The sequence below is a fragment of the Rhipicephalus microplus genome, chromosome 10, assembly GCF_043290135.1.
Source record: "Rhipicephalus microplus isolate Deutch F79 chromosome 10, USDA_Rmic, whole genome shotgun sequence".
In the NCBI taxonomy this organism is placed as follows: Eukaryota; Metazoa; Arthropoda; class Arachnida; order Ixodida; family Ixodidae; genus Rhipicephalus; species Rhipicephalus microplus.
Window position 1 is genome coordinate 5,743,248 of NC_134709.1, and position 13,130 is coordinate 5,756,377.

A 13,130-nucleotide genomic window follows, 5' to 3' on the forward strand; every position below is an offset into this window, starting at 1 on the left:
AAATTTCCGGAGCCCTCACTATGGCGTCTCTCATAATCATATGGTGGTTTTGGGACGTTAAACCCTACATATTTCACTCACGTGACGTACGAGAATTTTATTTAGGTGAGCACCTTACCTGCATAGTGCATGTCCGTTGGCGTCATCCGCTGGAATGCTACCCTGTATGTGGATTGGGTTAAAATATCACAGAAGAAATGAAGAAAATAAACGAAAAAAAATAATATAAATAAATATGAAATATGCAACTGAACCTGCATGATAAATCTATTACTATATAGAGGCCATCAGATAAGCTAAGGCTTTCCGATACGTGAATTATCCTATCATTAGAGCCCTCCTACAAGGCCGCAATTTCGGAATGGTAACTGACTGTATAATGAGCGTAAAATGCTACGCTGTTTTGAAGGTCTGAGCACTGGTCTAATATGTAGGTCAACTTTAACTGACCACGGTAAATCACGCCCACTTGTCGTTCAAAAAACGTTTTTTCTCATCGCGATTCATGGCTTCATCTATATATACACGCTGTCTTCGCTTTCATCTCGTTGTGCAGTTCGCATGCCCTTATGCCTGCAGTGGCGTAAGGTTTCAAGTGTTCGTTTTGTAATGCCGCGCTTTTTCTGCCGTTGAAGCACCGCTGTCTCCTCGACATTCTTTTGTATTACTCCTGAAACGTGTCGTGGTATTCACATCGCTTGCCACAAATGCCGCGATTTGCGACGTATAGTTAGCGAAGCTCCTTTGCTCGTGCACTGACATTACAAGAACGTCTTTCGAACGTCCGAACGGCCACGTAATCCTTGCAAGCGAAAATATATCCTGTTCGCCAAATGATGGTTACATTCGTCTTAAAAGACCTGACGCACAAGCGATAAGCGAGCAAAAAGTGAGATGACTACTGCACAACTAAGAACATGTTGCACTCCTCGTATTTATTCGTTTATTTGTGAAATACGCGACTGACAAAAAGTCCAAGCAGGCTGAGCAACATACACGCTATACACTCTGAATAACAGAACAAAGTAAGGTTCAAGGGCGTTCTTTTTCAAGCGCAACGTCTTTGCATATACAATGGAAGGGTTTCAAAAAAAGTGAACAAATTCAACTTGCCCATAATGCAGTTCCAAGGAAGTCATGAAAGAACAGCAGTATTTACAAAAATGGAATCGTATGCAGGTCAGGGAAATGCTTCAGTCAGTATATTCCAATCATTTTTTTTTCATTTTATTGAGGTTGTTATTACTACATTTCAAGAAATTCACAACACTGATTAGACCCATAGCCATAGTCTAGTAAGGGGTCTAACGGGAAAAAGTATACAAGCAGAATACAATTTGTATATTTAAAAAATCTGAACATCAAAAAACGTTGATTTTTCAAAAACGAACAAAAATACAAGAAGATATCATTGGAATTTAAGTTGAAGTAAATGCTCAGAAATGTATATAGAACACATTGTTGCACTTTGTTCATAAATAATGAAATAATCAAGAACAGGCAAAACATCAAACTATGTGTAAGGCTTAGTACATGGTCGTTACTATTGATCTACATGTAGCAAATATTTTTTGAGTGCGCTCGAGAAAGCCTTAGAATCTTTAATCTGAAGTGGTATGTTATTCCACACTTTAGCTCCTACGAACTGTAGTAAGCGTTCACCATACACGTTTTTAGTAGGTGGAAGAATAAAATTCCGCAATGTCATGCATCTAGTGACGCGGGACGAGGAAAAAAAGATAGATACATCGAAAGGTACACTGTGTGCAATAACATTATTGATGGTGACTGCGGTTTTATGCTGCCGTAAGTAATCAAAAGGTAGAATATCCAACTTGTGAAACAAAGACGCACTGGGTTCATTATATGCCGCATAATCTAACGTTTGTGGAAAATCATAATCATGTAATGTTTGTGGAAAAAAAGCATCGAAAAGTGTCGGTGCTTGAGAATATTAGTGTTAGAGAATGAAGATAGTAGTTCCAAGTGGGTCTGGTTAACAAGTGGCATACGTGTGCTTTGGTATATATCATAGGATAGCCTATATATGGTTAACTATGTCTGAAAGAAACTCTAGTCGCATTATTTTTTTTCTTCGAATTTGTAATAATTTTATATACCGTTTGCCGTTAGTAACAAAGTGGCTGGATCAGTAGGCTTACATTTTATATAGATAAATAAACTAACAATATCATAAACTGAAGTAAATTCGGGTAATACGTCGTCATCGACTCTCAAAAGCTGTCAACGTCACCCCCTCGTCAGCCGAGAGCCGGCAAGCAGAGGTTGAAACAGCGTTGCTACAGACACACTGTAATTATAGTCTTTAATTTAGCAGTCTAAAAAACCGCACCTACTTCAAAAAAAAAAGGATGACGCGTCTGAAAATTGAGTGGCTGGGAAACACAAAATTAAATTGACACCTTTTCGCAAGTGTTCGCTTTTGTATGTACCTCAAGAAATATGTCCAATATGAATTTAAAAATACAAAAAGGACACATCTGCGTGATACCTGTATTGTTATATTTTTTAGCAGACAGCATCTTAATATGCGTACACATTAATTACGGCAGTAATTATACAAAGATTAGAACAATCAATTTTTTAATTAGTGGAAATAGGCGGTCGAGTGAAATGGGCGAATTCAAGTCCTTCCTGAAAATGAGCCGCTTTGAAACTGCGGACAGACGTTCAACCGTTAATCTAGATACATCGATTCATGACAATGCTTTCCTGCCGCATAGTTGATTCACACTCGCTAGGAGGAGGAGAGGTTGGGGAAATGAAAAGACGCAATTGTTGCATCTGCAAGTTGGGAGTTAGTTGGTAGTACTGTATGGGCTCAGCGCCGACGCTCGCCATGCGACGGTTCATAAGGGCGCTCGCTTATCCTCCCCCCCCCCCCCCCCCCCCCAGAAAACGAGGGAGACGGTGTCGTCATTGAGAGCCTTTTCGCAGTGAATGGCAGATGCTCTGAATTAACCAGATTTTATCGTTCCGCAGGGATTACCTGTGGTCGTCTCTCGGGAATCTCAAAGCGGTCTTGTACTACTTTCAGGAAGGACTTCATTTCACCCATTTGACTCGACCGCCTAGATCCACTGAATAAAAAGTTAATTGTTTTAAGGTATATAATTAATGCCGTACTTGGTGTTTGTACGCATCTTAAGATGCACTCTGCCACACAATGAAGATCCTAGGGTGGGGTGATGTGCACTGTAATGCTATACGCATTGTAGTGATCGAGCTACGCCATTGTGCGAGCGGTGACTCTGCGTCTTCTGATCGCCCTGAGTTAGCCCTTTCGTGCCGAGGACCTGGCAGTCACACGACAAAGAAAGTCGGTGCCCTTCAGGAAGAGAAGCGTGCCGCCAAAGGGGATCGACAAACACCGTCTCGTCGTCCGTTCGGCAAATGCCGAGAAGGCGCAAACAGAAGCGACGGCGTGTTCGCAGTCCGCGTGCCTGTTTGCGTATACCGTCGCTCGGAGTTGTGTTTGCTCTTCGCTGTGCGGGCCGTCTCCCGGAAAGTAGATAGAAAAGAAACGACAACAGTCGGAGTGGACAGCACTTCCCTCGTGCCCATTAGGAAAGTAATTGTTTTCATACGGAATGTTAATATAATTGCATGTCAGTATTGGACACCTATGTTATCAGGCCCGGGGCATTTGTCTGTTTCGTTCCTGCTGTTCTTTTTCTGTCTGTCAATACACCGTATCCTGCATTTCTTCCGACGCTCTGATGAGTCTAAGCAAAACTATTTTACAAGAAAAGCTCTTCAATGCTCGAAGTGAAACGTCGAATCACAGCCTGTCAGTCGAACCACAGCCTGTCAAAGACCCTGCAAGAATGTCCAAACTTCAGCGACAGAAACAACACGTGCGAACGTGGTTGTGACAACCCCTCGTAGAGCGCGGCGGCTGCACGAACCGTCTCCGTCGGCTGTCGTGGTTTTGCCATATTTAACGCAGGTGGTGCGCAGCTGTGACTTGGTTACTGATAAGTGATAAGCGATGGAGCTGAGGTTATTTTGCGGACGACAGATGCTTTACCTCAATTTTTTTCAAAAGCTTCGCTCGTTAAAAAGATCAAGAAGAACGAATTCTCGTTTTACTAGCCAGCGTCGACACGGTTGCTTACAACTTTCGGTACTTGGCGGGCGGCGTTACTTTGAAACGCAGCGGTGGCCGAAGCTTTTTCTTTCGCCGCTATCATTGCCGCTACGCTGTCGCAAACTGTGTGCGAATATATTGAACACGGCACCGTTCGTTAGGATACACACTCATTCGCTTTGCTTACGCAACTCCGTTCTCCCGAACTGCTCGGAACAGTTCGATCTGTAGACGAACGCGCTATCGCGCCTCAACGTGGCGATTTTCGGAGCGGTTCCCGGCGAATTTCGCACATATTGACTATGAAAAGTTACGCGGCGAACCCGGTGAGACCTTATATTAAAGGCGGAACAGCCGACCGGGTGCTATTTTCGATACGTACCGATCGCTCTACAAAATGTCTCCAAGTATAGACCTTATGAGCCTGTTTGGCAGAATAGGCTCTGGCTATGCCGTAGGTGTCAAAAAAGGGTACTAAAACAGTATGCAAACACATTTTGGCAGTGAAAATTTTACTTTAAAAAAGTCTATTTTAGGCCTTTTCGTAGACCAAGACATCTTTAGTTGTTTGTAGTCGTTTCGAAACGTTTTTAGAGGTTTTGTGCTTCGTGGGGAGGAGTGAGTCAGAGCAGTACATATGGTATAGGTGTTCGTAAAGTGTTTTCTAATACGTCCAATATAATGCAAATTTTAAAGTGTTTATTTTTTCGATCACTTCTTTCTTACTGCCGTTTCATTTACTTCTCAAGCCTTCCTTTCTTCATTCGTTCTTTCATTTCCTGCTTCTTTCTTTACCGTCTATAATCGCTTGCTTGCCTTTCTCTCTGTTCCCTTTCTTTTTTTTCCTGCCTCTCTTTTTTCTTCATTCCTTCCCTGCGTCTTCCCCAAGTCCGACGGAGGCGAGAATGCTCAAACCCCCGGTTTATTTAGGTGCACTTTAAAAAACCCCTGGTGGGCGAAATCTCCGGAGCCCTCCACTACGGCGTCTCTCATCATCATACGCTGGTTTAGGAACCTAAAGCTTAAGCAACAAAAATTATCAAAACACATAAATAAATAGATAAATATAGCCCCTGCCCTGCACTCACGCATTCGTTTTTTTTTTTTCCCCTGATTGATATTTGGGGTTTAACGTCCCAAAACCACTATATGATTATGAGAGACGCCGTAGTGGAGGGCTCCGGAAATTTAGACCACCTGGGGTTCTTTAACGTGCACCCAAATCTGAGCACACGGGCCTACAACATTTCCGCCTCCATCGGAAATGCAGCCGCCGCAGCCGGGATTCGATCACGCGACCTGCGGATCCGCAGCCGAGTACCTTAGTCATTAGACCACCGCGGCGGGGCAGCCTCAAGCTTGGCAACGCGAAACTTCCTTGCAAAGGAAGTTTCCCCTCTCACTGCTCCTTTTTCTATTTGATTTTTCCCCATATTTCTATTTTTGACTCGAGCTTGCCTTAATTACGCGCGGTATTTAAATGTTTTCCCCGCTAGCTTAGTTACTCTCTTCTCGGCACCATGCCTTCCTTGCTTGCGACACACCTTTTAGCTCGCACAGCTCAACTGGTTTAAGGGAATGAATGTGAAAGCGTGCTTTCCTGACAAACGAGCGAAGCATATGGGGTACGTACGAAAAGCCCGTGACTTGGGTCCAGGGGCGACAGAAATGTGTTGTCGTCGGGTGCTTGGAGAGCACTTTCGTAACGCAGCTACCCATTGCGCCTGAGCGCTGTGGTCTTAGCGCGATCGCCGGTGAGTTCGTAAAGTCCCGCGAAAACGAAGAAACTCGGGTAATAAAGAAAAAAAAAAGAACTACACTTGTGTCCGGGCTTGAGGCTTTCAGTTCACCGCTCATTTAACGTGTGCACCCCCCTTCTCCCAGACCGCCTCACCGCGAGCACATGCCCGAGTCTTGCTCCAACCTATTAGAGGCGAAGCACCCTCTGCTTGTTGGCGTGTCATGTCTTCTGTAAGGTCTCCGCTTCTAATGTCGTTTTCACTATTCATCTCGAACGGGTATGCGCCACGAAAATTGGTATACTATTCGCCACCAATATACTTTGCGTACTGCAAGTTAAAGGTTCGTCGCCACTTCCTAAAACATTGTTTGGTTAGAGCAGTGTCAAAATCCCGCACGGAATTTACCAAGGTGCTCAAGTTTCTTATCTAAAACCAGATACAAAAACGTCCATATGTACGTTGAAGTTATCTATTTGAAACACCCTTCTTGGAACTTGTCTGCAAAGGGATGGTGCATAAGTGCACCGCTGGCTAGTAAAGCAGTTAAGAGTAAAGATTTCGATTTGGGAGACATCTGTGCATGTTTCGCCCCTCTCCAGGTTTCACGTTAGTTGATCTCAAACATCCTTCCCTACATGCCCATTTGCCACAAAATGTTGACGGTGACGCAGCTTAGCTTAGATATGTGGTGATCGTGGAGATAAGACATGCGGTATACTATCCTCTCGTGACATACCGGCGAAGTCGCGTTTGAATCGCATTGGTCAATTTGTAGTTATGACTTTTGGCGCAACTTGCATGTTTTGGTACATTTTCCTCGAGAAACTAATTCACTCTTCGCTCTCGTACGAGCAGTGTACCATTGAGCCGGCCGTGGCCGGTAACTCGGATCACTTATCTCTATTTTTTTTTTAAGATGAAAGCCTGGGAAATCTCATCAAACGGGAAATTTGAGCGTTGGAATCGGTGGCGTCAAGACGAGTGATGACAGAATTCATGATTATGTGATGGCGTGATCATGACGTCGATGGTCGTCAAATTTTGTGACGTCGACGTAATGACGTTGTCGTGACGTCATGTGATGACCATGTCGCGTGGTGATCGCGCGACATCGCCGTTCCGGTCAAAGGTGGGCTCCGTACGTAGAGGAAACGGAAAGCAATGTGAAGTGCAAAAGAGAGAGAGAAAGCGAGAGAAGTGAAGAGGAAAGGCATGGAGGTTAACCAAGCTTTGCCTCTGTTGGCTACCCTACACTTGGGTTGGGGCAAAGCGGAAAAAGAGAAAGGAAAGAGAGAAAAAAGGAAGAAGAGTAAGAAAGAGATGAATAAAAAATAGTCAGCTTGAGACTACACAGCACGGTCTCGTGATGTTCGTTCACAAGTGCTTGTGAAGCTCGGTGTTTCTCGAAAAGCCAAGAGAGCCTTCGTGGCCTTGCGCGTATGTGCGACCGTCGGGCAAGGTCACAGGATGCTCTTTTCTGTTTGTAGTCTTGAATCCGTGGTGACAGAGTTTGGCTTCTTTGCCACGTCGTTGAGTCCGGTATTATGGGCAGTGGCATATAATGTGCTCAAAGGTGCAAAAATCTACGAATTTCTCCGATCACGGAAGCAGTGTAATAACCACGCCGGGCGGGGAAAGTCTTCGGAGGACATCAGAAGAATAGGAAGGTTTCTTTCGCCTTCTGGTCATCATAGGTAAATGCATTGGGAACCACGTGGCAATTTTCAAGTGTGGAGCGCTTTAGGGGCTGGGCTGTCGTGTGCTGTCGTGTATCGTCTTCCCTGGGTGTATCGCTCTCCATGTGTAAACTTATTGAGCGCGTGATGGTGCAAGGAAAAGTCATTTTACTTTGTCGCTCAAGTGCCTTGATCACGATCGCTTATCAACAGCAGAAAAAAAAAGTGCGCTTGGCGTAACGGAGGTAAATCTACGTATAAAGATATAAAAAAAGACGACGAAGCAAGCGTAAAATAGAAAAAGCGAAAAAAATATAAGAAATGCAGAAAGAGCAAGAAAGATAAAGAAATGGATAAAGAAAGAGGGAGAAATAAATACAAATAAAGAGATGAAAAGGACAGAAAAAAAAAAGCGGAGTAAGAGCAAAAGATTATAGAAGAAAATGGAAGAGAAACCAACAAGGCTTCCAAGCACGTCATTCGGTCTTAAAACAGCTAGTGCAAGCTGCTTTAACTATTGTTATTATTAATATTTATCAGGATGTGAGGAGCGGCAACTCAGAGCTTTGATAAGCCAAACCGACACTGAACAAGACCCGGCTTTACGTCAACCGGACGGAAGGAGGGGGTCCTCTCTCTAGCCTTCTCCTTCTCTCAGGGGAAATTTGGTCGAAATGCTCCTTGAGCATCTCGAGGACGAAGTGCTGGAACGCCGCGCGCTTTGAATTCGGAGCTTCTCCCCCATCCAACGTCCCTAAATCCCCAACCACAGTTTCGGCGAAGTGCTCGGTGTAAGGCAAACGATCTGCGTCCTCGCTGCTTACCCGTTCTGCTTACCGAGGCGTCGAGGAATGCTTTTAGCGATTCTCTGCTGCGTACACTGTTTCCGTCGTTCAGTTTCGTTCTTTGTTCGTCGAACTACTTTGTCAATAAGCGATAATAATACATAAAAGCGTAGACGTCAGCTACTGGGCCAGTAAGGGTGCGCTCGCCCCGTTTCTCGACCATCCCATTCGTCCAACCAAGCCCATACCCAGTTACTACGTATATAGCTAAATTTATTATACGCATTAGGGGTGTGCGAATTATTCCGAAATTTTGAGTAGCGATTATATTGCAGGTATATTCTATTCGGTTATCCCATCGAATAGGGTATGTTAACTATATATCGCATATTTTTGTAATAGTTTTCGAATATAAGACCCGATGAAGACACCTGAACGAAATGAGGCGCAGGAACAGAGAAGTGTAACCTTTCTTGGTTGAGTCATAGATGTTATAGCACGTGTGAAGCCCAAGGTTTTGTTCGATGCTGTATTAAGGTGCCTTTGCTTAAAGCTGCAGTGTCGCCCAAGCGGCACAGTCATCAATTCACTATATTCACAGTGAGATTCATGATGATGTTCACTCAACAATATTCTTAAATATTCCTGCATCTGTTTTAGCTAAAAGCTGCTGAAAAAACTGCCACTTTGCATACAGTGATCACTACTGTATTTCAACCTACAGTTAGAAAATATTTTAGGACTACAAGGTTACATAGGCTTACGTAATTGTGGTATTTTGGTCGGTTAAAATATTTGTAACGTTGCTTTGTTAAAGCTTGCAAACATTTGTTTCAAATAAAAATGTGTACTTCTCGGGTTGTTTCATATTTGTTTATATGACCATTAAAGGGATTCCTTTAAAATAGTTGGCTCACTATTCAAAAACTATTAGAGAAGTATTCGATTTGTATTTATATTTGTTCGGCTACAAATCTTACTGTTTGAACACCCCTAATAAATAGTGTTGGTGCTATAACTAACCATGCGTATATAAGCACCAAGTTTTGATCACGACAATATTGAGCATAAAGTTTCCTAAAATTAACTATAGAGGACTCTGGCGCTGTGATCGTTCAGCGACCATGGGAATGATGGTTAGTACACGGATGTGCCTAGTCTTTGTACTTGCGGGCGGTGAATCGCACTTGTGGCTTCGTTTATTGCTGTGTTTCGGTTTTGTTTTGAAAGAAAGCACGAACTCTTTTGAACTTCGTGTCCCGATTCGAAATGGTAAGTCTAAAATAATAAGGTGGTGAAGCGCAATCGCTGCACATTTGCTTATTTTTGTTTCGTGAGAAAACAGCTCCAAGCGACACGAACACACGTGGAGCCAGAAGTGTAGACTAATCCGTGTACTACCCGTCATTCCCATGCTTGCTGAAGCGCCGTGCGTTGCAGCTCACATAGACCCTAGCGCCAGAGTACCTCTAGTGAATGTTCAGGAAACTCTATGCTGTTGTAAGAACTAACTGTCAATAATGCCAAGGAAAGTATAGGAGATGTTATCAGTAGCAACTGCTATGTAACTTTGGCCCCGCCGCGGTGGTCTAGCTAAGGTACTCGGCTGCTGACCCGCAGGTCGTGGGATCGAATTTCGGCTGCGGCGGCTGCATTTTCGATGGAGGCGAAAATGCTGTAGGCCCGTTCGCTCAGATTTGGGTGCACGTTGAAGAACCCCAGATGGTCAAAATTTGCAGAGTCCTCCACTACGGCGTCTCTCATAACCATATATGGTGGTTTTAGGATGTTAAACCCCACAAGTCAATCAATCAATGTAATGTAAATGTTAAGAAAGAAAAGCGCACGAAAAGACAATACGTAGTACGTAATATACTTCAATGTATGTAGTTACTCCGGCTCTTAGGAGGTATATATATACTAACCTCCTTGTCCGGCTCGCACCCTTTTTTCTCCCACGTCACACGACGGGCGGGGGTTTGTCGCGGTATGTGCTATGTGTAACATGGACATATTACTTGTGTGGTTTAGTACATTTTTTTTTTCTTCTCCAAGACAGAGCATATATGTTCAGAAGGCTAGAGGGGCATTCGGGAAATGGGATTAACCTGACTGAGCCGTGTTGGCTATCCTCCGCTGGGAAAACAAGATTGCGAAGATGACGAGGAAGAGAAAAACGTCTGCTGTTTGTACTGACACATAGCGTTTAGCGCCCCCTCTTCCACCGGCGTTCGTGTGTTTGGCGCGTATCTAGAAAACCGGCAACCCTTCTGCTCTGAAGTATTGCTACGAACAATATGTAAGCTTTTTGTTCGCAGCTCTCCGCGGACGTTATGTAAACTTTGTCTTCGTCGTTGAAGAAACTCGCAGGGTCCCTTGCACGTTCTAAGGCGAAATTCATCTTCTTCTTCTCTGACGACGTATTTTAAGGCAGTGGGGAGAAAAACGAGCCGTGGCTTCACATGCCCATGGTTGCCAAGCGTCGTCTTCATTTTCATAGCTCTAGATTGCGCGCTCTCCGGTTTTGTTCGCCGCCCGGGCGCTACAATGGCAGCGTGTTTATCTAGGGACCTCAATCGTGTTGTGATGATGATGATGGCAGCTTTATTGTTCCGCCAAATAAGGAGGCCCCCTACTCCCCAGAGTCCCCGGCACCCCTGCTCGACCGGTGCCGGCATATCCGCGATTAGAAGCAGGCGAAGCTCTTGTTCCGACTCCTCGCGGCTTCTCCCGCAAGGCTTGTCGCTGTGAAGCAGGGTCCTCGCTCCGCAGCTGCAGGGCTTCCCAGGCCTCTATACAATTTAAATTTGATTTAGTCCCTGTGGGGAACTACCACACTCGCATATTATGTAGTCGAGGGTGCCTCTCACCCCACAGTGCTTGACATTCTCGTTTCGCTTATCATCTTTCGGACCATGATATGCACAGACCGGGTTTGCGAAATTGCCATGCAACTGCCTTCCTACTGTTCAAGCTTTTATCCGGTGGTGGAATCACTCTGAGAAGTAGCCAATAGTTTCTAGCAATTTTCGTGTAACATTGCAGACGCTCGACCATGTTCTGGCAGTCGATCAGGTGGCTCCCACAGTCTTTCATCACATGACGTCACGTAATTTATGGCGTCATGATGATTTTGTTTGGTGGTGTCATCGTGGGACGGGATTTTTTTTTTAGCTTTTGGTGCCGACGACGGGCAAATTTCCTGTTTCGTGAGGCACGTAAAGCTTTCACTTTAATGATATGCAGATATTTTGCCGGCATATATACTCTCTCTTGACTGTCGCTATCAATTTAGTTAATGACTGCCTTGTCGCAGTGTGGAGATTACGGTGACTCGTTCTCGTTGTTTTTTGTCGAAAATTTGGCCGAGGGTTGGCAAATATATTTCGTAATGCTATCTTCGGTGGAGTGTCCCAGTTAGAATTGGCTTCTTTCGTAATGCTGTCCCTTTATGGGTAGGATGACTTATGACTGAGCGTCTGAGATGACATCGCTGTTCTTTTAGCTACTGTTGTAACTAGAAGCTAGAGGTGTGGCAACAGTACATGTACAACACGTGAAGGTCGGTATTCGAGAAGCGATGAGCTAATCGCAAGTGCCGTAGATCTACAGCGTGTAACACACATTCGCTTTCGTTGAAAGGGAGACTGTTCTGGCAGCCGAGCTGCTTGGAGTTCAGTCTAAGGGAACAACTTAACGGGCTCGACAGAATCGCGACGTGTCTTTCTTCAGTTCCAGTTTGTGGCGCCAAGCTTCTGAACTAATTTGTTTTTTCTCTCACGCAGGCATGGCGAAGACCAGATCGTCACCCCGTTTGCTCAAATACTGGCCTCGTTACGCAGTGTGCTGAACAACATTAAACATCTCACCAAGGACGTCCCACCCACGTGAGTTCTAGCCTATTTACGTGTCCGCTTTTTTTTCCACTTTAATGGTTTTATACGCAGTAATAAATACTATAGAATCTCGGCAACGAGCAGACGCACTCTAGTTTACTTTTAGGTCGTAACGGACGGACCATAGCGGTCTGAAAATAACGTTGATATCTGCGGCTGCTCACCTAACAATTCGTCGCTTCCAGCGAAAACTAGAAGTAGACAGTCTATTGTGCCTATACAGACGTGACAAGTGGGCCGTAAAAGAATATTTACGTGCCAAACAAGCCCTCGGAGTTGCCTGCTGTAAACCCCGGCCATCGCCGGCAACCGCCATTTTGCTAAGGCGCGTGACGCGCCGACGCGTTCAATTTGAGTGCCAAGCTGAAGAAAGCTAAAATATCTCGATTTCACGCGTAGCTGACCGCAGAACAATATCGTTCGCCGGAATCGCAGACGCTCGCACAGCTATGGTTGTTTGTTACGTCACGGCTCGCGAGTGCGGCGGTGTTGCCCAACTCTCAGGCTGCTCGCGTGTTTACAAAAATATTCGATTATGAAATTATGAACGAAGTGCTCGACTGCCTGCTATAAAATGTCGATTTGTGAATTCACAAGTAATAACGCACATAACGCAGAATATGATCGAAAATTGGGTGTTATGGCTCCTTTGAATACGGTCACTGCAAGCTTTACACTACTTTCATTTGATATGTACCACTGCAGTGCCCGACTTTCTGACCGCTTTTGCAGAATGAAGGTACCGTCCGGTTCTCCAGGCACGAACACAAGCGGATCTTCTTTATCAGGTGACTGCACGTTGTTGATCGCATTTCGCCTTCTTTTTTTTATGTCACATTACAAAGTAGAGGCGAATCTTGTATCAGCATTTATAAATGGGACGGGGATCGTGTGAATTCCCTTGTTTGATTCGTCGCGCG

At 44.7% G+C, this 13,130-nt stretch overlaps 1 protein-coding gene across 8 annotated transcripts in view; it reads left to right on the forward strand.

The window, feature by feature from the left end:
• The window catches only part of dnc (phosphodiesterase dunce), a 626,001-nt gene that overhangs the window by 595,327 nt on the left and 17,544 nt on the right, over positions 1–13,130 (forward strand). For all 8 annotated transcript variants that reach the window (XM_075874918.1, XM_075874916.1, XM_075874917.1 and 5 more), the window contains 2 exons: positions 12,100–12,201; positions 12,943–12,998. In XM_075874918.1, coding sequence (XP_075731033.1) covers positions 12,100–12,201; positions 12,943–12,998 — 158 coding nt within the window. The remainder of the gene's footprint in view (positions 1–12,099; positions 12,202–12,942; positions 12,999–13,130) is intronic.